General features: G+C 44.1%; 1 protein-coding gene across 1 annotated transcript in view; it reads left to right on the top strand.

Moving 5' to 3' along the window:
- Positions 1-26,382, top strand: part of tmeff1a (transmembrane protein with EGF-like and two follistatin-like domains 1a) — a 113,339-nt gene that overhangs the window by 37,801 nt on the left and 49,156 nt on the right. Inside the window, exons 2-3 of the mRNA XM_082513683.1 lie at positions 12,218-12,327; positions 22,606-22,735. Of these exons, the coding sequence (XP_082369809.1) occupies positions 12,218-12,327; positions 22,606-22,735 (240 nt within the window). The remainder of the gene's footprint in view (positions 1-12,217; positions 12,328-22,605; positions 22,736-26,382) is intronic.

A 26,382-nucleotide genomic window follows, 5' to 3' on the forward strand; every position in this document is an offset into this window, starting at 1 on the left:
AATCCTTTTAATCTCTCTTTAAAAAATGCAACCACTGTTTGAGTTTTTCTGCTGAGATCACTTGGGCGCCCCGAGGTGATCTCCTCATAAGCATAACAAAGTAGTTTGGGTTCAGAAATCAAACCAAACAGTGACTGAAGCTAAAGTAAAAATGAAATGCATGAAAAATAAGACGACTTCATCCAGAAATATTTATCCAAACACTTGACGTGAACCCATGTCTCGTCTCACATCAAAGTTTGAGCTACTCCACCGTGCACCACCCTCCTTATCTTCTAGTATGGACTTCATCCGTCTGTCACAGACTGGATATAATAGATGGACACATCCACCCATTGGTTTCTGGACTCTGCATTTGTTTTGGAGCCAGTCATGTTTCGATAAGCAGGTGTGTGCTCTGTGTCAAGCTAATGGTAACTAGTTTATAAAGCTGCATCTATAAGCACGTGCAACATGCATATATAATTAGTGCTTAGTTTCACACTTTGGCAGCAAACCCAGTAGATGTTTATTTATTGGATACGTCAAAGAGGCATCAGAGCTCCAGGTGATGACTTCATTAGAGGTAAGCCTAGCAGTCGAGTGTGTCACCTTCCAGCAGAGGCCACGCCCCTAACTTTTAACCATAACAAAATCCAAAAAATAGTCACTCGCCGTACGGTCGTTGTGAAGGAGGAGGAGTCTGTGGCGACTGACTCGAGGATGAGCTGCATCCAAACTGAGCGATGATACGTCACAGACTCTTACTGGCTCTGTGTGGGGTTGAAAGAGCATTTAGCTTTGAAGATTGTCCTTTTGGTAAATAATAATAAAGCTGATGCAGTACGAACAGAAAACTGGGATCAACACTTGGTAATCTGTGTTGATCCCAGAGATGAGCTTCCATTGAAAAATGCTGATATTTGTATATTTTTAATAACATTAGTAACAGCAGAGCTATGATATGCATGATATAAACATTTTAAATGTGCAAATATAACAAATAAATGTGAAATATCCAAATACAGCGACACACTTTTGAGCTGAGGAAATCACAATCTTACTTTGTTGTCGCTCTTGTGTGTTTCCAAAAATAATTTTCCACCTCAGCGTCAGCGTGCTGCTGCGGTACAATTGATGGTTGCCATCTCATGTAAAAGGAGCACATAATAGCTTTAAAACCTTCACTTTTCAGCCAAATGTTAGCCTGTAGGTCCTGCTGTCAGCTCTTTGTGGGGCGAAGTCAAATTGGCTGAAAAGTGCTCCCCGTCGCGCAGCTTTTACTGCACATAATGTGCGCCTGTATAATGGCACTGTAAGTCAGGCAAAACAGAAATAAAATACAGCCTGAATTATGGCTGAAAGTACTTTCCATCTGCAAATAGGTTTTCCATTAACTGTAACAACAAAAATATTGAGAGCAGTGAATCAGCGAGGAGCGTCAGCTGCAGCGTCGGGTAGCTTTAAGGACATCTCTCTTCATTTCTCTCTGCAGTTTTTCCAAGTGAGGTTTTTTAAATGAAGCTCTAAAAGTACTAAATGGATCTTTGGAGAATGTCTTGAATGAAAGTAAAGTGAAAAGCAGCCGTTTGATTCTCTCGGTGCCTCTGTGAGTGAAATATGTGCTGAAATGTGTAATTAAAGAACAGGACAGGAGCGGGTTGTTGTTGGTGTGATTAAATGAACCCTGATGTGTGGCTCAGCGTCAGCGGCTGTGATGACCGGCATCATTAGGTCCATGAATAAACCAGCCTCAGAGAAGCTTTTCATAAACACTACAAACACAATTAAAGCCTCGTCGGGCCGAGATGGCGGGAAGCCGCCGAGCGCTAAGGTGGCAGGTGAGCGCCGCTGCTGCCACCTGGAGGCGGGGCTCTGGCCCGCGGGATAAATAAATCGCACTTCAGTGAGTTTTATTTCACGGACGCACCGGGCTGGATAACGAGTCGGTCCGGCGGCTCGTTTAACGCCTCGGTCTGAAGCGTGTCACAGCTCAGCGGCTGTTTCACACCTCTGCAGCTCGCCGTGACGATACGCGGACAGGTCAGGGGACGACTTTAAAAACTTTAGTGATGGCGAGACACCTGAAGGATGGGCTGTAAAAGGCAGGAGTTTAGCTGCTGGTTTCACAGCTGAAATTAGTGCAGATCAGTCAGAGATCTGGCAGCGTGTTCACAACAGAACAGTTGCAGATTTATAGAAACGTGAATTCAAGCTGGTTAATTTGTGCCGTCGCTCTGACCTGAAGTTGCTGCTCTTGTACTGAAGCCTGTGGCAGGTGGGTCACACCTTAGCCTAAACACAGGACTGGGTAGCATTAGCTGTTTATAGCCAACAGCCTGTGAGGTTTGTGTTGAAGGAAACACTCATTTTCTGTAACTGTTGAGAGTGAAGACTCAAGATGTGGACGTGTGTGGGACATCTTCCAGTTTCTCATCATGTTCTTGTTGAGCGTGTGGCTAAAGCACAGCCTAAGCTGGTTCAGATATCAGATGCTAAACAATGCTCCCTCTGTGAGCTTTGCCAGCTAGCTGTGTAGACGGGTATCTGCTGAGCCATCAGCTGATCTTGGTTGGCGTTGAGATCAGCTGATCTGCCAGGATCACGGTGGAGCTTGACTCTGCGCCCTGTCTGAATTAACGCTTTGCTGAATTAATGAAATCCAAATATATCCAGAGTCCAAGGAAAGAACCCTGCTCTGACACTACTGCACAGAGAATTCCAGATTTTCCAGAATGCATGGAAAATCTGAGACGATGTCTCTGTGAAAACTCCTTCTCAGGCTTGATTGTTACTAACGAGCCAATCTGCTGACGGCAAACTGCGACCCGACTTGTTGGAGAGACTTCCCCGGAGGTCAATTACTTCCTGCTCTGTCTCTGCGTCAGACTCCAGAAAGAAGCTAAAAGGAGTTTTGGTGTCGTTCTGATCTGCTCGACATGAATAAAACATCAAAGCTGTTATCTCTGTGCTGCACTCGCTGCTTCCCAGGTGAAGATTAGTCTGCAGCAGCCGCGGCTGATGAAGCCAAACGAGCCGAGCGTCTGCCGGCCCTCCAGGCCTCCCGCGCTCAGACGCCCTGGAGGAAATAAAAACTCGAACCTGGACAAATTAGTTGCAGTTACAAAGAGGAGGAGGAGCTGTGATTGGACAGCAGGTCCTTCGGCAGCATCTGCTGAGATTCAGACGAGGTCGGGGGTTCAAATCCCTGAAATGTAATCGCCGCCTCATGTTTCTGTGCTGTGTGCTGCTGCTTTGGCCTCATTTGCACTTTTGTTTTCACACGTCGGATCGTTTCAGGAAAAAACACCGTTCAGAGCCCAGCAGAGCGAGGAAGAAAGGGCGAGCGCGCTCAGGAGGAATTTTATCGTAACCATGTTTTTAGACCAGATATGAAGTTCAGAGGATTTTGGGTCCATTTCAAATCCCATAATAAATATTCAGTTCTGACGCCAGTGGGAGAATCACTTCCTTCCAAAGTATAACCAACAGCTGGGATTAGGGATCAGTTTTATTTTCAGCCCAGTGACTTTCTCTGTTTGTAGGACACGATAAGTCACGTAGCTGCTCTCAGACAGCATCAGGGAGCTTTTCCTCCATCGCCGAGAATCCAGTTTATAAAACCGACGAGTGTTTGGGACTCAGCATCAAGTGGATTTTTTAATTTAAAGACTTTTAAATTGCACTGATATGTATTTGTATTTGCTTTGAATTTGCATTTTCCTACTCATGCCACGATTACCACCGCCATGTTGTTTCTTTGGAGCCAGAGGTCACTGTATTTGCTAACTAGCTTGGTTAACAAGCAGCGTGTCCAGTCTGTGAGACTGAGACATCACAGGGACGTTAACGTTAACGTTCCCAGAATATTTCAGTTCACTTCTGAGTTTCTGTTTTATTGCAGGAAGTTTTTTTTCTCTCTTCGACCCTGCAGATTGAAAACTCAGTGTCTGTAGATTGTCTTTGTTAAACGTGTCTTCTGAGACGCTAACTGAAGGCCAGGGAGGCAGCTGTAGTTTAAAAAAAATAACAAACACTTTATTTAAAAGTGTTAAAGTTAAAGACATCATGCTCGCATCGCTCGCAGCGATAAAGCTGAGGAGGAGGAGGAGGAGGAAGGGGCTGTCGGGCTTTCATGTTTTATTCAAGCAGCAGAAGAAGAACAGACAAAAGCTCTTCATCCAGCTGCTGCGGTCAGAAGGTTTCACCAAGATCGAGGAAGAAACAGGAGCCGAGCAGCTCGCAGCGTTTACTCTTCATCAGTCAGCAGAGCTCAGATCCATCATCAGCCCCACTCTGCGCTCTCCTTCACATCCACACGTCTTTTGTTTGATAGCGAAGACACATTTATGAACAACTCTCACAGCCTGTTTCCAAAAAGTGTGCAGTTATTTGTGGAGTATCAATAAATCAGAGAATAAATCCCAGACAGGAAACAGGTGCAGTGAAACCTGGCAGACGATCCCGCCTCATAAAGATGTAGCTGTTTTTAAAGCGCATTATTTTTACTACTAAAACTACGATAATATAAAACTTGAGCGAAACAGTTATTGTAGTAATTAATCAGAATTCATGATTTTCAGAGGAACATCTGCACAGAGGCAGCGTCACTCAACTTTACTGAGACAAGTCAAAGTCAAATCGAGGACTGAGTGAAGACTCGCTGCGACAGAAACGGCCTTTCTGGTTTCTTTCTCGTGCACTGAGTCATCAACATCATCGTGTCAGCTCAGGGTTCAAAATGAAGCTAAACACTAACAGCTGCAGTTTCTTCAAAGGCCACTAGAGGCTCCAGCAGTGAGTCCGTCACACAGACTCCAGTGTTTCTAATGTCCAAAGGAAATAAACATGTTTACAGCCTTAAAGGACAACTTTAAGCCTGTTACTCAGTTGAGCCATTTTAAGGCCTAACAGAGAAGTTACTACTTGAACTGAAGTGTCCCTGCTAGCTGTCTGCTTAGCTTCACCTCAGCTAACTGGAATCACTGAGCAGGACTAGTGGGCTGTACTGGAACTGCTGGTGTGTTAAAATTTCACCGTGATGGTCAGAACATCCGACAAGTTTCTGCTTCAGGTTTGGTGAGAAACTCTTTCACTGAGCGCTAATTAGCAGATACCTGGATGAGGTCATTGCACCTGTGCAGCTTATTCAGCCTTTAACTGTCTTTTTAAGTATCATCACTGATGGCTGCAGAAACACAAGGTGCTTTAGGCAGCTGTTGTTGTGATTTGGTGCTGTGTGTATATAACACTGAAAGGTGGTAGTAGCTTGAAAACTGGTAGATGTGGGTGTTGGTGAGGTGACCGTTTCATCCTCGGATGAAGATTCCCAGAAAGTCTGTTTTCGTGCCTCAGAGGAAGCCATACCGTTTTTTCCTAATTCACACAAAACACACGGCTGAGGGCATTTCAACATTTAAACATGGGACTCAAATGGTCGTTAGGGGAACTGCAGCTTTTGTCATCTGTGTTAGTTTATTGTATTTTACGTTGTTAAACTCTGGGATCATCTCCAGGTTTCGTAATGAAGTAATTGTGTAGCTGTAAATCACCGGGGACGTTAAGACTGAATGAGATTCTTCTGTTTCACAGCCATTTCCTTTGTGCTCTGACTTTATTGTGAAGGAGCTCTGACTTTATTTTGAAGGCGCTCTGACATGTTTCCTCGTGGCTTTGGTAAATCTGAATATACTGGATGTGCAGCTTCACACATCAGCATTCACGATGGGTTTTAGGCACAAAGTGAACGATCACAAACCGATAGTTTTGTTATGCAGTGGGTCCATTGTGCCTGTAACGGCACAAAGAAGTGGAACATTTGGGTTTTTGAGAGGGGGGGTGAAGTCCCATCATGCATCACTGATGTTTGTACTTTACATGAATGTCACGCCGCCTCCCTCTCCTGTTTCTCGTCTCTGCCGAGGATAAATTCTCTGCTTTTAGCAAACCAAATCAATACGCCACAGCAGTCCTTGAGAAGGTTCCACTTCTCTATGAAATGAACCTCACTCTGGAGATATCAGCCTGTGTGTGTGTGTGTGTGTGTGTGTGTGTGTGTGTGTGTGTGTGTGTGTGTGTGTGAATGGTTTTTATCAGAACTTTTCAGAGGATGTTGAACTTCCTGTGGCCTTTGAAAACGATCTTTTGTCTGGAGAAGAAAGGAGTGCGATGAAAGTTTCACTGATGACGCTGTTAAGGACGCTCTAATTTTCTCCGATGTCCTTTTCAAACTCTGAATCCTCGATGAGCCAGAACATTAGGAGGCGAATAACACGGCTTATCCTGATAGCATAGATGTCGAGGTCTGGATATGTTGGGCGTACGTGAATGGTGAGGGTGTTGGATGTGATGGAGATTGAAAGGTGTCGGGACTAAACCTCGTATCGTGAAGCTGTCGTTGGTGCTCCCCGTACCGAGGGCCATTTGGGAGGCAGCTGACTGTGAGCTATAGAGAATCTGCTGCTAATATCTTTGGCATCGCTCTAAAGCAGCCGGCCAAATTCCAGACTGTAGAGGCCCACTTCTAAATCTTCTGCAGCAAACCCAAACCTTTTAATGACTGCTGTGATCATCATAGAGCAGAAAATCACACAAAACTGCACAAAAAAAGTTTTGTGATATTATTTATTTGTTTTGATTTTGTGGTGATTTACTCTCCAGTTTAATTTCTCAGGATCAGAAATAGAGGATTATTAAAGATTATGTCTTTCGTCCTGTCTTCCTTCTCTCACCCCAACCGGTCGCAGCAGATGGCCCCGCCCCTCCCTGAGCCAGAGGTTTCTTCCTGTTAAAAGGGAGTTTTTCCTTCCCACTGTCGCCACAGTGCTTGCTCATAGGGGGTCATATGATTGTTTTTCTCTGTATGTATTATTGTAAGGTCTACCTTACAATGTAAAGCGCCTTGAGGTGACTGTGATTTGGTGCCGTATAAATAAAGTTGAGTTGAATTGAATTAATACATCCTACATGTTCTGAGTCAGGCGTGAGTCATATAAACGTTAAACCATCTGATTTTTAAGGTTGTGCATCTGTTTCTTTAAAAAAAGAAGAAGAAGAAAATAAGAAGATTTTCAGTTAAATAAAAGAAGTTGAATTTGCTGCTTACGTGCAGTACCGCCGTTGCCCACCAGGAGGCCGTGGTTTTCTGTTATGTAAAATTTTCAAATATGTTTCAGATGGCAGACACATTTGGGCCTAATTAGGGCTACTTTACTAATTTGATTTTACAAGGATTACATTATCGTTAAGTAAGGCGATGCTGAGTTTCGATGAGTAATCTGATCTGATGCAGTTTTGTCTGTGAGCAGCAGGGATGTAACCGTGTTTAGAAATGAGTCCGATATTTATTTATTTAAGGTGGAGCAGCTGTGCTCCAGTGACCAGCAGAAAAGGCTGCACCTCTGAAGAGTCCTAGAGCTGCACTGCAATCAAGGCTGAACACTGAAGGATTTCTCCACTGTGTGTGTAAATATCTACAATGATTGCTGTGTTTATAAAACGACAACTAAAACAACAAAAACAGAAATATTGTTTCAGTTAAAACGAAAACAGCACAAAGAAAAAAAATTACTCATTCCGCGGCTCTGGCGCTGCTGGGTCTCTGAGTCACTCCTCATGCATAAACCAGCCAATCATCTTTCCTCGTGAGATCATCAACAAACTAAACACAACGCACCGTAGGGCAGGCCGCTCCTTCATAGGCTGCCTGCAGAGCGTCACACATTTGTGCCAGTTTTTACTCTTGTTTTTTAGACAAAGTAAACTTTCAAAGGTCCGGACGTCGCTGACCTCAGCAGGCAGGCTAGCATTCATTAGCATTAGCTAAAGGAAAGACATCCCAGGGTCAGCGCTGACCTCCAAAACCAAACAAACATCCCTCCATGAAGCCCGGGACCTGCTGAACTCCAGAGCTACAAAGCTTAAACCAACACTACAGAGCCAGAGTCTGCAGTTCCTCTAATGTCCACTCGAGGCTGGCTTAAAGACTGAGTCTGTCCCCACAGAGTCACACGATATCTGATTCCAGCATAACAGCTGTAGCAGGAATATTTTATTATAGATCTGACTCATGAAACTGGGTGGAGGAATTCAAGGCGTGACGTCCCTGAACTGGGTCTCATGGCCGTGTTTGAGCTGGTAAAAGTGTTAAAAGCAACATCGTTGTGGCCAAAAAGATAACGTGAAGAAATGCAGTCCAGATGTGGAATAAACTGCAGGTAGGTCAGTCTTCATACAGCCTGGGTCTCATCTTAAATGAAGTAAAGGTGAAAGAAGAACACGATGGTAACATTTAGGGCTGAGGTAGCTCATCTGGGTCCTGTAGAGGGTTTAATAGGAGAAAAAAAAAGTAGTCTTTCCCAGATTTGCCTGTAAATCCAGAGAAAAGCAGTTCTAACCACCTTTCAGACGGGCTGTGTCTGCTCCGATGTGTTGGAGTCACATATCTGTGTCTCTGCAGGGAAAGGGTTAAAAGGATGTCGAAGGACTCGGAGCAGCAGACAGAAGATGAAGTATTGACGTCCATCTCCTGGAGTCAGGGCTGCAGGGGAGGGGGGGTAGGGGGGTGAGATAACGAGCCGGAGGAGAGGCGGGGTGGCCATGACGACCGGGCCGGGCTCGAGGGATTTGGGAGGTGGATGTGCCTCCGGGCGGCGGCTGCTGCCACGCTCCGTCAGCTTCTTTAGTTCTGCTCCGATCCAAAGGAGGGAATTATGTGCATTTCAAATCCCTGTTTCTGTTGTAAAATGTATGAGGCCGAGGAACCCGAACACAACACGGCCAGGGTCGACTACAAACAGAAAAACATCAGCAGCGGAGGCAGATAACACGGCGCGGACACACAAACAGCGCCAACACACAAACAGCGCCAACACTGGTTTGTGAACGAGGCGCCTTCATCTGCATGTGTGTCTGTCTCCAGCTGGAGGTTTAAAGACTTCAGCTTGTCGTTCAGCATAATCCCAAATTGTCTGGGTATTAAACCTGCAAACAGGAAGCAGCGCACACACACACACACACACACACACACACACACACACACACACACACACACACAGCTGATCAGCAGTCGGCCTCCAGGCGGATGGATGTGGCTGCTGCTTGGACTTAATTAGCCACGACTGCCCTGCAGACCTACACGAGGCTGCTGAACCGGCTCATTTGCTTTGATTCTCCTGGGTTTGTCCATTATTTCTCACAGAGACGTCAAAATCGAGAAGGTGACACCTGAGATTTGAGAAATGAGATCAATAAGTGGAGGAAACTGGAGCAGCCGGACGATCGGATGGCATTAGGACAAACGATGATGCGACTCTGGGATGTTTAACGATGGTTGGCTCTGCAGCTCTGAACGTTTACTGTCAGAATTTAAACTTCATATCTCACATTTTCTGTATTTTTTTTTTATGTCTCACGTGTTTCATTTGCTATTTCATTTTTTCCTGTATTTACTTTTTTGAATTTTTGAATAACTTCTCTCATATTTGAGATTCTGTTTCTAATGTTATTTTTGGCTCATTGTGTTATATTCATATTTTATATTGTTCTAGTTTTTTTGACATTTTTTCTTTTCCAGTAATTTTAATATGAGATTAATACTTTTAATCTCAGATTTAAGATTTTCTCATATTGAAATTTTTTTTTTGCACAATTTTTCTGACTTTATTTTTAAAAGATTTTGACTTGTTAAAAATCTTTGAAGCTCTCTGTGTTTGTTATTTGTATTGTTTCCTCTCATGTTTTTACTTCTCATTACTTTTACCACATTTTTGGATTTTTACTAACCTTTTTAACTTTTTTTTTTCTTCTTCTTTTTTGCCTGTCCCGTTTGGCTCTTTTTAACCTTTTTAACTTTAACCGCAGTTTATTTTTCTTTCTCTGTCACAAATTCACCCCTGAAAGTGAAATCTGATGTTTTGTTTGCTCGTCTCTGATGATGTGACGTTCACGTTCACTAATCAGCATCCTGATGATTAACTCTCAGATCAAACAGGTGAGACTCCTCAGCTGTTTGGCTCAGTGTGAGGTTCACGGTGAGGAAAACTGAAATTATTGATCAGTAACTGATCACATGTGTAAGCTTCACACGTTCAGCATCGGTGAATGTTTGTGATATTTCTTAAACAGCATCTGTTTGCGCGTGGGCCTTGGCTGAAACACGTAAGAGGATTTTCACATCAGACACCATAACATTCATTTTAAAACTCGGCTGTTGTTACCTTGAACGACTTCTTCCAAACTCGCCTGTTACTCTTTTGTTTTCTTGCTCGTTGAGTCTGAGTGTTATTTTCTCAGCTGGAGGCTCACATTGCCCGTCTCTGAGACGCTGCTGAGCTCCAGGGTTGGCTGTTACTGCGGCCAGCGGCGGCCATTTTTGGGACTCGGGGAGGTTTGCAAACAGTAATTACAGGCCATTACACGGCTCCTCAAAGCCACTCGGCAGCGCTCGTGCCAGCACCGAGGCGGGAATCTGCTGCAGGAATCTCAAAGGAAATGTGGATTATTCAAGTTCACAGCACATTTCTGAGCCGTGTAGGCCTGTTATTGTGTGTGTGTGTGTGTGTGTGTGTGTGTGTGTGTGTGTGTGTGTGTGTGTGTGTGTGTGTGTGTGTGTGTGTGTGTGTCGGCTCTAGAAGTCTCGCAGATAAAAATGCCCATAAATAAGTCGCCTTGTGACATTTCATGAACTGATCGTGAGTGAAAGTTTAAAGAGCCAAAATGATTCAGGATCAGCTGCGAGTTTGTCCCCACAGCATTCAGCCTGAGAGCGGCGCTCTGATGTTTCAACAAGTTTCAACACTCAGTATCATATAGGTGTGTTTTCTACTACTAAGAGGGGCGGGGCTTCTGATATTAAAACCTTTTGTGTGAGAGGGGAGGCAAATAACAAGTTGAATAGATGGAGGTAGAAGGGCTTGTTTCAGACGGATGAACCGAGAGGATAAAACGAGTCAGAGTCCGAGAATAAAAACCATGTCGTGCATTAACTTATAAAGATTTTTATTTTGAATTTCTTTTTAATGTAACTAAACATTCAATAAATAAAATAAAACTAACAAGCTTCCTGATGAGGATTTTATTGACTCATTATAATTTATGTATTTTTAGGCTCCTTGTTTATTTCATTGTAAACTATCGTACCTTTTTATTGGCTGTTAGGCCAAAGTTTGGTTCAGATATGTGCTGGTTACACCAGAATCCCCCAAATTAGCTGTTGCCTCACAGAAGTCCCTCCCACCTGCTAACAATCCTTCTGAGGCTTATTTTGACTGTGCACCATGCAAAGCTGGGGGCTTATTATTATTATTAGTATTATTATTATTATTATTGTTATTATTATTATTGTTGTTATTATTATTTTATCCTTTGAAGTCATACAGTAGCACCTCTTGGAGTTCTAACTCCATGAGCCAGTTTACCAGGTTCGGATTAGCCTAGCACCGAACTGAAAGGATCTTTATTAAAAACAGTTTGTGGTCTAAGACGAGACCGACTGTTGTCCATCCCTGTGAAACTGAGCCATAGTGTTTACATGTTTATCCATGTAAACACTGTCAGGATAGGTTGATCCCGGATTATTCCGTTTATCTTGGATCTACCGATAGTATCAGGCTGGTTTACTGGGATACAGCAGGGTTTTCATGGTTAGGTTACACCACCAATTCAGCTTGATTTATTTAGCACCAATCCACAGTAACCGATTCAACCAAGCGCGTTAGATTGAAGAGGAAAAATCACAGCGAAGAAGCCAGCGATTCCCCGGGAGAGAGCTTTTTTCCACCTGAACCGTCTCTGTGAGTCAGAGTACAGTCAGACTCCTGTAATTGTGAGCAGCTCCTCAGGCAGGTGAAGATGAGAAGTGACTTCTGCTTTGTGCATTAATGATGATACCACCCACCAGTTTTCTTCCCTCTGAGGAGAGCAGATTTCTCAGCTCTGCGAGTCCATCTGTTATTTCCCCGGTGTAAACACTCACCTGTAGTCCAGGTGTCTGCTCGGGCTGATAAACAATCATCTCTGTCGTGTCCGTATTTTTCCTGCAGCTCAGCTCGCCGTCTGCTCTCATTGTTCATAAACTCATAAACTTGTCTGGACGGAGCGTGTGATCAGAGCCGGGATGTCGGGATTTAGCAGCAGCACTCGTGGAGGTGCCGCAGGTGTGACTCACCTTATTGATCCGCCTGCCTGTTGTCTGTCTCCGTATTTAACGCGCTGCCTTTGTTTGTGTCTCTGCCGTTAGATCTGTCAGAGAAGAAGAGCGACCTGAGGGTCTGTGATGACTCCACCTGCCGATTCGGGGGCACCTGCAGAGAGGACGGTGCTCAGCTCAAGTGTGTCTGCCAGTTCCAGGTAGATGACATCATTTTGCTTTTTTTTTAATCTTATTGGATATAAAACGTTTACCTGTTCATCAATGACATGTTTAAGTTAGAGTTGTGTTCCATTAGTTGATATTAACAAGGTTCCAGAAACATTCGTTGATATTATCTATAAAGTGTATTACTGTATTTTCCGCACTATAAGGCGCACTTTAAATCCTTTCATTTTCTCAAGAATCGACCGTGCGCCTTATAATCCGGTGCGCCTTATGTATGAATTCTGATGTGCTTACTGACCTCAAACCCATTTTATGTGGTACACGGCGCTCAAAAATCTGTTAGAAAATGTTTTTGTACGACTTTGGTAAGCTACGAAGCCGCACCGCCTGATGGATTGTCGGAGCATTACAGCTATCGTCAGGAGCCTCGCGGAGTAATCTGGGTCGTAAACTCCGTCCTCTTCAGGTCCCAAAAACAAACGAACACTGCGGCATCACTGAGAGTTAGAAACTGTCTAAATTCTTTCATCTTTAATAAGATTATCAGCGTTGTAATAAGGTGCAACAATTAAGTTTAACATCCAGGCATCCATGAAAACAGAATTTATTAAGTTTAATGGAGTTTGAAGTTAGCATGGAGTTAGCTCGCTAGTTTCCACCTAAACATGATATAGCATGTTCTGACTGAGAGATTTCTGAAAAAATTAAAATGTGAAGACATGAAACTAAACAACAGTGACTTTTGTAGGGTTACTGAAGTTGGACTAGCTGGTATATAATGATGTGCTACGTGGTCGCTAGCGACACGGCTATGTTAGCATAAACAGTGAAGCTGGAGGATGAACGCTAACTTTTTTCCACTCCATAAAAGTTAACGTGAGGGTTCCCGATGGTTAGGGACAAATGCAATCGCATGGCAGGATGCTGTAAACAGACCAAACTTCAGTCAGGAGAACAACTGAGATAATCCATCCACAATACGAGATTAGTCATTAATATACTGCAACAACATGGGAAAGTTTGACTTATCTGACTGTTTTGTTTTGCTTAATGTGCCTTACGGTGCAAAAATACGGTATTCTAGTAAATATTTGGAAAGCTGTGTGCAAAAGTCTTGCCACCCCGCATGTCTTTATAGGTTGCCATGAAAACAGGAAGTGTTTGCAGCAGTTTACTGAAACATGCAAACATGCACAGAAATACAGCTTATGAGGCAAAAACAGAGTTTGTGCAATTCTAACAAGCCTGAACGTTGATGTTTGGTGTGACCACCTTTATTCCTTAACACAGGCTGAACATTTCTTGTCATTTAAGTAGTCTAACAGTAGGTGGATGGGATGAATGTCCAGATGCACGTCTCAGCTCCTGTGTCAGGGTTTTGTAAAATAAAGACCCTATGCAGTATAATACAGAGAGACCACAACGATCATATGACCCCCTATGAGCAAGCGCTTTGGGGACAACATTCATTGGCTTCCTGTTAAATCCAGAATTCAAAATCCTGCTCCTCACATACAAGGTCTTAAATAATCAGGCCCCATCTTATCTTAATGACCTTGTAGTACCATATCACCCTATTAGAGCACTTCGCTCTCGCTCTGCAGGCCTACTTGTTGTTCCTAGAGTATTTAAAAGTAGAATGGGAGGCAGAGCCTTCAGTTTTCAGGCCCCTCTTCTGTGGAACCAGCTTCCAGTTTGGATTCAGGAGACAGACACTATCTCTACTTTCAAGATTAGGCTTCAAACTTTCCTTTTTGCTAAAGCATATAGTTAGGGCTGGACCAGGTGACCCTGAATCCTCCCTTAGTTATGCTGCAATAGACATAGGCTGCCGGGGGATTCCCATGATGCATTGAGTTTTTCCTTTCCAGTCACCTTTCTCACTCACTATGTATTAATAGACCTCTCTGCATTGAATCATATCTGTTATTAACCTCTGTCTCTCTTCCACAGCATGTCTTTATCCTGTCTTCCTTCTCTCACCCCAACCGGTCGCAGCAGATGGCCCCGCCCCTCCCTGAGCCTGGTTCTGCCGGAGGTTTCTTCCTGTTAAAAGGGAGTTTTTCCTTCCCACTGTTGCCAAAGTGCTTGCTCATAGGGGGTCATATGATTGTTGGGTTTTTCTCTGTATCTATGAAGCGCCTTGAGGCGACTTATGTTGTGATTTGGCGCTATATAAATAAAATTGAATTGAATTGAAAACGGGGAGGAAAAACTCCCTTTTAATCCTCCACCAAATCCAGGCTCAGGGAGGGGCAGCTATTAGTTGGGGGTGAGGGGTGTAAACACTGTGTGACAGGAATGCACACTCCATGCTTTAGTAACACTTATGTGCGTCTATATTTTGCACCCCATTTATGAAATAAATTCGCTAACAAAGCTAGGTACACCAGAATAAACACCCCGAGGCTGCTTTTATTGTTGCTGGCGACTTCAACCACACCAACTTAAAGACAGTCCTCTCCAGATTCCACCAACATGTCTCCTGCCACACCAGAGGAGACAAGACTTTAGACCATGTGTATTCCAACCTGGCTGGAGCCTACAAAGCAACACCCCTCCCCCACATTGGACAATCGGACCATCTCTCCCTGTTCCTCACACCTCGGTATTCACCACTCATCCAACGTGTGAAACCTGCTGTGAGGACAATTAAAGTGTGGCCAGAGGGGACAGACGCAGTGCTCCAGGACAGATTTAAAAACACAGACTGGAATATGTTCACCCACACAGACCTGGACCAGTACGCCTCATCTGTACTGGATTACATCTCCAAAACCACAGACAGTGTCACCACCCAGAAACGGATCACCATGTACCCCAACCAGAAGCCTTGGATGAACCGGGATGTTCGTCTCCTCCTGAAGGCCCGCAACACTGCCTTTAGGTCAGGAGATGCACACGCCTACAGTACAGCCAGGGCTAATCTAAAGAAGGGCATCAAAAAAGCCAAACACCATTACAAAAAGAAGGTAGAAGAACACTTCTCCAACTCCAACCCCCGACGCATGTGGCAAGGACTCCAGACCATCACAGACTACAGGACCACCAAACCCTCCCCCGCATCCTCTGATGTCTCCTTCCTCAACGAGCTCAACAACTTTTATGCTCGTTTTGAGCGAGGGAACCCCACAACCACAACCAAAGCAGACATGACGCCAGACCACCAACCTATGACTCTCTCCCCCACCGATGTAGGAGCGGTGCTGAGCAGGATCAATGTCCACAAGGCTGCAGGCCCTGATGGCATCCCCGGGCGTGTTCTCAGAGCGTGTTCTGGGGAGCTTGCAGGAGTGCTCACAGACATATTCAACCTGTCCTTGGCCCACGCTGTGGTACCGGCCTGCTTCAAATCCACCTCCATCGTCCCGATACCCAAAAACTCCAACCCATCTTGCCTCAATGATTACCGCCCAGTAGCACTCACCCCCATCATCACTAAGTGCTTAGAGCAGCTGGTCCTAGCACACTTCAAATCCTGTCTCCCCCCCACCCTGGACCCCCACCAATTCGCATACCGCCAGAACAGGAGCACAAAGGATGCAGTCTCCATCGCAATGCACTCTGTCCTCTCACACCTGGACAACAACAACACCTACGCCAGAATGCTGTTTATAGACTTCAGTTCAGCATTCAATACAATCCACCCCTCACAACTCATCAGGAAACTGACAGACCTGGGTATCAGTTCCCTCATCTGCAAATGGTTACTGGACTTCCTGACCAACCGCCCCCAACATGTCCGGCTGGATAACCGCTGCTCATCTACCATCACAATGAACACCGGTGTACCACAAGGCTGTGTGATGAGCCCTTTCCTCTACTCCCTCTTCACCCACGACTGCAGACCTGCTGATGGTTCCAACACCATCATTAAGTTTGCAGATGACACCACGGTGATTGGCCTCATCAGTGACAACGATGAGGCCGCCTACAGGGAGGAGGTGGATCGTCTGGCTGAGTGGTGCGACAGAAACAACCTGCTGCTTAACACTGAGAAGACCAAGGAGCTCATTGTGGACTACAGGAGGAATGCTGACCCACATCCACCCATCCACATTAAGGGGACGGCTGTGGAGCGTGTGAGCAGCTTCAAGTTCCTGGGAGTCCACATCTCCGGGGATCTCACCTGGACGACCAACTGCTCCAAGCTGGTCAAGAAGGCTCACCAGCGCCTCTTCTTCTTGAGGACTCTGAGGAAGAACCACCTGTCCTCAGACATCCTGGTGAACTTCTATCGCTGCACCATCGAGAGCATCCTGACCAACTGTATAACAGTCTGGTACGGGAACTGCTCTGCCTCGGACCGGAAGGCGTTGCAGAGGGTCGTGAAAACTGCCCAGCGCATCGCCGGAGCACCACTTCCTGCCATAAAAGACATCTACAGGAAGCGGTGTCTGAAAAGGGCTGGGAAAATCATCAAAGACCCCAGTCACCCATCACATGGACTCTTCACCCTCCTGCCCTCTGGGAGGCGCCACAGGAGCCTCCGGACTAAGACCACCAGGTACCGGAACAGCTTCTTCCCCACAGCTGTCAGACTCCTGAACTCTGCCTCCTGACATCTGACCCACGTTAAAACATGGACTGAACATACACACACCCACAATGGACAACTGTACCCTCAAACACAATAATAACATGGACTGAACCACCACTCACAACCACTAGCACTTTATATAGCCTCTGTAGAAACTATCTACACCCTCACTTATCTTAACTGCACTACTGTATAGCTCTGTGTAAATAATCATTCTGTACATTCGATAATTTTTAATCCTACAACTGTTTACAACTTGCATAGTTCCCATTTCTGTATAGCTGTATATCCCAGATTCTGTAAAGTTATTTATTTCATATTCTGTATAGTTTTTCATATTTATATTCATATCCTGTACATAGCTTGTACTCACTACAGCCTGTACATACTTATAGTTATAGAATATTTACAACATACTTCATACCGTGTACATTATAACATACCATAATAGACCCATTTCTGTAATATACTCACATATCTATATTATTGCTAATATATATTGTAATATATCTATATCACTAAAGCACTTCTGGATGGATGCAAACTGCATTTCGTTGCCCTGTACCTGTGCATGTGCAATGACAATAAAGTTGAATTCTATTCTATTCTATTCTATTCTATTCTAGGTAGCATTAGCTGATAATTCCACCCTCTTGTCCACACGCCGGTCACTTCTAGCTCTGAAAAAGCTAACATGGTGGTAGCCAGAATGCTAACTTTGATCAGTGCACAAGGAAGCACTATCTCTCATTGGCAGCTCAGGCGCCCTACCTCTGAAAATGAGACAGGCATGTCATGTTCACCTCCCTCTTTAATATGAAAATGGAGCAGTCACAGCAGCAGTGTGTGAATAATAAAATCCTGCGAGCAGCCGGCCTGTCTGCGGTCTCTTCTCAGTTAATTCTTGTTAGTTTTAGGAGCTAAAATGAGGAAAAACACCGTGAAGTTCTTTCTGACACATAAAGAAGCATGACCCGCCTGCAGCGTGTTCAGTAAGTCACCCCAGTCAAGTCTGTCCCGTATTCAGTAAGTGAAAATAAAATAAACAATAAAAGGTGAATCAAATGGACCATTACGGCAAGGCTGGGATGGTCAGTTTGGTAAAGTAAATCCGTTGGGCATCTTTCTTTGCCTTTAGACAACAATTCTGATGCAAAAGAGCCAAACGGGACAGGCAAAAAAAAAAAAAAAGTTTTAGGAGCTAAAATGAGGAAAAACACCGTGAAGTTCTTTCTGACACATAAAGAAGCATGACCCGCCTGCAGCGTGTTCCTCTGATATGAAACAAAATATAATTACTCTCCCGTCAGCCTGTTGTATTCGCTGCATATTTAGTCGAACGGCTGCAAAATAAAAGCAGCGGCAGCGTGAAGGGCAGCTCCTGGAAGCAGAATTCACCACAGAGCCGCAGCTTCACCGCAATAACAAGACACACGGCGGCTGTTTGAAGCTGGCCGTCACGCTCCGTGAGCTGAAAGCAGAACCCACATTCATGTGCACACAAAGAGGACAGAGCGAAGCGAGCGCAGCCGTTCGACGTGATCAGAGGAGTTTCACAGCTGTCCGAGCGAGACGGTGGCTCTGAGGAGTCTTCAGCTGCACACAGAAGCACCGACAGCCTGAATTATAACTCTGATTGTAACAGGAGGAAGAGCCTGAAAGCCTTCCAGTCCACACTGACTGCATGATGAAAAGCCCGGCCCTTTGTAAACCCACCGCCCACCCTGACCACCTGCAAAGTATGATGCAGTTCATGCCCTGAAGCGCGCAATACAGTCAAGTACAACTTGCAGAATGAGACTCGTGTAAGTCCACACCGCAGCCCCGACATCACCCAGAACGCTTCTTCAGGACCTGAAGTTATTTGATCAGTGTGATGCTGTGTGAGACCACCAGTGCCGTTTCTCCATCTCACCGCCATTCGTCATGTTCACAAGTGTTAAAATATGATTATATTATAAAACTAGGAGATGAGCCTGGTGTGCAAACACAGGTACAATAAGATCCTGCATGTGCTGTAGCAGCAACTGATCCCACACGACGTTCCGATCCTTTAAAGTTTATCCAAAACGCACTTTTTGAAGTTTTTCTCTGGCGAATGATGAGAAAAAAAGATCAAACATCCGAGTACCGAAGCTTGTTTCTGTTGCTGCACATCACAGACGTGTATCCATGATAGTGACGCTCAAAGTAGAGGTATAAATAAGGCTGAACAGAGATTTGATTTTGTCTTCAGATCAGGACACAGATGGAGTCGCAGTAACATTTATTTGGTGTCTTTCAGCCCTGCGAACTTCACGTGGAAATCTCCTGCATGGATGAAGTTCCAAGGGCTCAAAACAACAGAGTTAAACAAGTTATGGTACAAGCAGGGTGATTTTTCATGGAATGACCCTTTAATTTGTTGTAAATAGTTATCATCATGTCAAGCCTTCCTTTATAAATGCAGTCATTTAAAAGGTGACTGCCCCCTAGTGTCCAAATGTGTATCGTGGCAAAACAAAAGAAGAATAAAGAGCCGTTACAGGTAGTTCAAACATGCAGAAGTCTACTACTTCCTGCTGCAGCTTTGGATCTACATTTAATATTAAACAGTGCAAGCTTATTAATAAATAAACACTAAAATCGCTTATTAGCAGAAGCAGAGCCTTTCTGGCTGCTCCACAAACCTCACACAGCTAAATCGTTCTGTTTTCATTTTTCTGCCACTAGACTTGCTAACAAGATGAACAGTAATTGTAATTGGAAGGCTTTGAAAGGTCAAGCACGCTGGATCCTTTTGAGAACGACCTGACTGTCATCTTCTGTTTTGTCTCCACAAAAGGCCTCAAGGACAGCCTGAAGGTTGCTTATTGATGGTGCAAAAAAACATCACACTGTGTTCTCGTGTCTGCAGGGAAGAGCAGATGTAGTGTAGGGGAAGAGGCGCTTCTGGGGGTTTTATAATGGGATCAAACAGCGGGGATCGAGGCCCAGTTGATTCAGATTTCTATATCTGAAAATTTATATGAAAACAAAGCACCGAAGCAAACCATGTGAAAAGTGGTTCAAGCTTCAGTGAGTTTTATTTGTGGGCAGGCGGAGGTGCCCGTCTCTGTGTTCAGTTCTCTACGTCTGCATCTTCACAAAGAATATTCATGGACGAGAACTTCCCCAAAGTCAACTGGGAGCAGGATCCAGATGTTTGCAAAGTGAGTTTTATTTGGAGGCAAGTCATTTCCTGTCATACATATCCTCTTCCAGCAGTGGATGTTCATATTAAACTTCCTCGTGTGCCTAAAGCTCAGGCTGCAGACTGCTCAAAACACTTTTGCGTCTACTTTTGGATCTTGGTGATGTCATAGATTGGAAACCCCACCCACCTGCTCTTCAAACCTTCTGTTTGTGACAGTCAGCCAGTCAGTACAAAGCTGGCCTAAAGGGGAGGGGCTTGTTTCAGACAGAGGGGGAACTGAGGCTCTGCACCGAGGACCATTGTGAGATAAAGAAAGATTATTTTTAGCTGTTAGTCATGCAAAGCTACTCTAAAAGAGTAAAAATATGGAGCTGGAGATGAGCAGAACTGGCACTATTTAAATTTTCCCTTTTCAAATATAGTTTCTGACAATGGCTGTGCTTCACCTCGCAGCATTATCGGCTCTGTGAAAGTAAAAAGTGTCTGAGAGCTGAAGTGGCCCTTTAATGCAGATAAATAAATCTAACTCTGCACTGCGAGTCAGCAGTTTTCAGCGGATTTATCTCCCGTGGAGCCTTGAAATAGCTCGAAACCATTAAAACTTTATGGTTTCTGTGCAGGTTTGCGTATGTGTGAATGTAAATCAGTCCAAGACACACATTTTTACGTGTGTTACGCTTTAGTGAGATGACAGAGATCCTCATTAAAGCTATTTCACTGTCTGATAGGAGCTGCTCCACCTGCCTGCCTGCAGGCAGGGCCATGCAGTCAAAAAAATCAAACATTCACCTCCAATGAAACTCATCACACCTGCCTTCATTTAAAGGACTAATCTGTTCTATTTTCACCGAAATAAGCCTTCTGTTCTCCTCTAACCAGCAGGGATCCGACTAATTCCCGATCATTAAAACTTCTGAGTTTGCTTCTCTGAACAGAAAAAGAGCTTCAGTCACTAAAACTGAACAAAGAAAGCCAAACATGCTGATGAGTGCTGATAATGAGCTCTAGCTGAAAGTCTGATGGAAAGAAAAAAACACGTTACAACAAATTTACTTCAGCAGAACAAAACCACAAAATGCTGACGGAGCAAACCAGGAAGACTCCTGACAGGACAGAAAAATGTTCTCCTCTCAGCTGGAGGTTGGATGCTGCTCATCGGTTGTTTTGTCTTTCATGGATTTCAGCTGCCGACTCCATCGGACTCTCTTCCTGTTGGATATGAACCTGGACTGCTTCTGCAGTGTGTTGGAGGTCACGGAGGTCAAACCTGCAGGGGATTCCTGCTAAATGATTGATGTGTGAGAGTTAATAGAATATGGATTGCTGAACACTGATATGTGTCCTTGGCAGCTGTAGCTTATAGCTGACAGTGTGAGCAGAGTGGGTTTATATAACCTCCATGGAGAGCGAATGAAACTCTGTAAGTGCCTGACAGCTTGCATCATATTTGACCCATATTGATCACACATGTACAGCACAGGCTTGATAACACCATCTTTCTCCTCTCTACCTTTAAACGTGCACTGCATGGACTCATTTCAAGTCGTGAACTCATTTCTGTGCAAACATCCAAAGGAGGTGATGCTCAGGCTCAGGACCTTCAAAGAAAACATGCTGAGAGCCGCTCAGTTAAGAAGAAAACTAGAACCACATTGCAACAGTGTTGCAGAATAATATAGCGAATTACATTTGATAACATAGTAACGTTTCTCTGACTCTGATGTAACACAAATAAATAAAATACTCTGTATCTGAAGGGTTTTATTCAGGACTGTGTGTGTTTCTGTGAAAAACTGCTTGTAGGATCTCATTTTCTTTTCTGTTTCAGCCCTCGTGTTGTAGATTTGTTGCTGTGCTTTGGGTCATTTCATGGTGCATGACCCAGTTTGGTCCAAGCTTTAGCTGTGGGACAGATGGCCTCACATTTGAGTCAAAAATCTTTCGATATGCAGAGGAGTTCAAGGTCAACTGTACGGTGCCCAAATCATCACTTCTCCACCTCCGTGCTTTGTAACATGCTGTCACAAAACTCTCGGGGGTTTTGCAGTTTCTCTGAGCATTGGACGGTGTGAGATTGGGGTGAATTCTCTGGGAAAATTGTGGTAACACACCTGAATGTTCCACACCAGCAAACTTCCACAGCTTCTGCTCTTATAATGTGCTCACACACGTGACTCCTATGAAACTCATGTGTTAAGTGTTTTTATTGTATTTCTGTTCTAAACTTTGTGACTTACAATCTGAGAAATGTCGTCCATATGACAACGAGTAAAATCTAAAGCTAACATTCAAACTGATAAACGCTGATGAAACTTAAAGCATCTAAACATGTTTTAACAATAAAAGCTTGACTCAAACGAGCAAAATAAAACCAAAATGTAAAACTAGACCTTATTGATCATCATTATTATTGTAACCAACAATAATTCCTGTAATGTATATAGCTGATGTAATCAATAGTTTTGCATAGTTGTGATAGAGTCAATCTACATGTTTTTGACTCCTCCCCCTGAGTGAAGCGACCCCCTCTCTCCATGGTTCGTCTCCGTTGTCACACTGAAGCTTAATTAACATCTGATTGTGTTTGATTTCCAGTGTCACAAAAACTACGTCCCTGTGTGCGGCTCAAACGGAGACACCTACCAGAACGAGTGCTACAGGCGACAGGCGTCCTGCAAGCAGCAGAGACTCATCTCCCGGGTGTCCGACGGGCCCTGCTCCACCGGTGAGTGTGTGCCAGGAAGTACACAGTGTTGACGCAATGGAAACGGGAATTAACGCTGTCCGGGTGACTGACCGATTGAGAGTGAGGGTTCGTCAGAAAAGTGAATTATAACGGCTCATTTACTGATATCGAGCTGCGAGGACATCAGTCAGGCTATGAGGGCTTCCGCCGTTTAAGGCGTCATCTGAGGGAATCATTCAGCTGCCGCCTCATATTAAGAGTCGTGGCGTCTTCATTTGAACATCGCCTTCATTCGTCTTCATTCTGTTCCATCACTCATGATGTAATGGCTTTTTTAAAACAGCACAGAGGGAATTACGAAGAGAAACTGTCGAGAAACAACCTCATATACAACCTCATGATATACACACCGTCTTAAAGCATCCAACTTTTAAATATATATATACTCAGCGCCTGATATAATCAATCAATGCTGCGAGTGATGCAGGTGAGTGCAAAAAGCAGTTCAAGTAACAAGTCTTCTGCTGCTCTGACACTAAAACCTAATTTCACATTTCAGTTTGCACAGATTCTTTTTCAAGAAAAAATATGAGAAATTTGCTAAGTTTCCATTTGTTGTGGGCCTGTTCTATTCTTGGACTCTACTAAAGGAGCTTTGTGTGATTTACAGTTCACAATAATCCTTATTTATCTTATCTTGGGCCTTAATGCTGTCCACCAGTAGATGCTCTCTGTTTTAGCTCCTCCCACTCCCATTATGCTAACAATCTTCTGATTGGCTGCCTCGCTCAAAAGATTTTAAACAGCAGGAGGGGCTTCTGTGCCTGTAATGACCATATTAGGGATATCCCCTCTCTGTGACATCATATAAATCCAAGAGTAGAAAAAAACTGCAGCAGTGAAGCTGAGAGGAGCCGACATAATGAAGGTAGAGAGTTTAAACATTTGGACACCAAAGCAACGGACAGTCAGGGTGGAGTGGGTGGAGGCAGGTGTCAGCGGTGATTTGTGATAGAAGCACAGCAGCAGAGTGGACGGGAAGGTTTAAAGCTGGTAGTGTGCATCATTCTGCTGTGATGTGTGATTTGGAGACAGTAGCACTGACAAAGACAGGCGGCCGAGCTAAGAGTAAGACTTTCACTGGGAGTGAGCAGGAAGGACTGGATTCACTCAAGAGACAGAGGTGGAGATGATGTGGATGTGTGCAGAGGAGGAAAGGTGGATATATTAGACGAAAGATGATGAAGATGGAGCTGCCAGGCTGGAGGAAAAGAGGAAGATCTTAGCAGCTGAAAGAAGAAGAAGCAGAAAACTGCCCGATTTTAGATTCCAGAGCAGTTTGAAACTAAACTTTGAGGCTTAAATAGAGAGAGATGTCGCTGCAGTCACGTACTCGTGACATCCTCTCCAACAGAATATTTTCATTCAAGTTTGTAGAAAAACTACTTTTAAGCTGTAATTAGTCTGCTGTGACCGTCATTACGAGAGGAAGTTTTTAAAAAGCCGACATTTTCTAACACAAAGGGATTTTTTAAAAAGTATCGAATAACTTTCAAATTTTTTATAGACCTTTTTATTAGATACAAGCTAAAACCATTAAAGGTACATTTTACTGCTTTTTACGAGAGACAAAGACACTGGTAGTGCCGCTTTGTTTATTTAGAATATTTTTGACAGCCACAGTTAGCAGCAGATAATTATACGTTTTTTTTTTATATATATACACACAATTCTCGTTTCCCGACCAGAGCGTCAGTATCCAGTAAAGGTCCTAAGCTGCCCCCCCCCCCCTGCTAACCAAGCCTACCTCAGACACGTGCGCTGCCCAGATTAACAAGGACCGCATCAGGTGTTGAGCAACCAGGACACCCTGATGAGAGCTGGGCTACTGGAACTAGACGGTGGGTGAAAACAGGGCGCTGTTGGAATGCTACTACACAAGTAACCCCAGCGGAAAAATCACCTTTGTTGCTGACAGATTTGATAGATCACATTTGAGCCTCTGCTGAGTGTAACTGCTCGGTCTCTGACCCTGGACTTTCATAACCCTCCAGGTTTGGGAGGATTTTACTGACTCGTTCAGCGACTCGTAATTAAAATTGATCTGCGGCTGATTAACTGGCTCGTTCTCTGAAATCAATGTGACTGATGATGTTGTGCAGAGTTCAGAGGAAAAGCCGAGGACGAGCTCTCAGCGTTTGATGTTCAGTCAATTAAAAACATAATGACAGTGAACTCGGAAGGCATGAAAACGCGGCAGCAAGGCCGACTGCTGGAGCGTAATTAAAAGTATAAGTGAGGCACTTATTCACATTATAAAAGCCAGAGTTTGAAATATGATGAGTTCTATGTTTGTGCAGAGAAACACCTGAAATACTTCATATTATACAGTTTCTAGTTAAAAGCTTGTCTTTTCTAACAGCTCAGGTCTGCTGTGTTATCTTATTTTCAGGGAAATGAAACGTCTCTTCATGTTGTTGACATTGAAAGGATCTATATGTGTGGTTAAAATCAGTTCATGCTGAATAAATCAAATAAAATAGCTGCAGCTCTGATGACCTTTGACGAGCTCTGTAAACCTCAGGGATGTGTTGGAGTCCGACTCACCGTCACATCCATTGATCAGTTATTAAAGTGGACCTCCTGCATCAGAACCAACACCCACACAGACGAACAGCAACAACACAACCTGGAACAGAAGATTGAATCTTGATTTTCAACGCCCAACGCGCATGTTCAAAACAAAGGGCAGCCGGTTTAATCGCTCACAGCGAGCGGGAAGAATGCAGGCGGTGAGAGCTTCTGACGTTATATCGATTTAAATCAACAGAGCCTCCGCTTTCTTTGTTTTTCTGACCGTTGGGTCGTTAAGATGCTGACATCACTTATAGTCTTCAAAGTTATTTCCGAGCACATCACAACAGTAACTACTGGAGAATAGTTCAGTCTGGACTATTGTTCCTGTTCTCGCATCGTTTTTAGGAATGTCTGAAGTTCAGTGCAAATAATCTTCCTGAGTCATGAAATAAAATCTTTCCAGTTGTTCGTCGTGTCTTTGATCTGAGCTCTGTTCGCCCCTTATTTGTGTTTAGCCATTTAAAAACGGAGGTTGGTTATTTGTTTGTTGAATTTCTCTTGTTCTCTGATGACGTATCGACTGACTTTCTAGTCCGAGGGTTTCCTGCTATGCCCGAGCCTCTCGTCTTTTTAATGTGCTGCAGTTCTGGCTCTTATTTTTGAGAAATGAAACAAGCCTCCAAAAACTATAGTCCTCGCTCTCCTCTGCCTTTTTATTGGCGTTATTCATGTGCAGCACATCTTTAACTGCTTAAAACCTCACAGTGAAACTGCAGCCCAGGGGCGCCGCCACTCCAGATATTTTAACCCTTCATTAAAGAGTCACTCTTGGTCCAAATAAGACTTCAGTGTGGACGTCCAGCTCAGCGCCGGGTGTTTTTATTGAGTAATCGTCTGAGATGTTCTCTTGGCTGAAGTTTGCCCCTCACACATTTAACCCTCATCCTCCATCGTCCCTATGCTAACGTCTTTATTTTAATATTAAATTAGATTAGCTACAGCTCCAAACACTGCTGCTGTTTAGTATTCACTTATTCCCACGCTTGTGATAATGCCGTGCAGTTTAGTTTTTTAGAATTACTTCAATCAGAACACAGTTTATCATCTTT

The sequence above is a fragment of the Aulonocara stuartgranti genome (assembly GCF_965226115.1).
Source record: "Aulonocara stuartgranti genome assembly, chromosome: 18".
NCBI lineage: Eukaryota > Metazoa > Chordata > Actinopteri > Cichliformes > Cichlidae > Aulonocara > Aulonocara stuartgranti.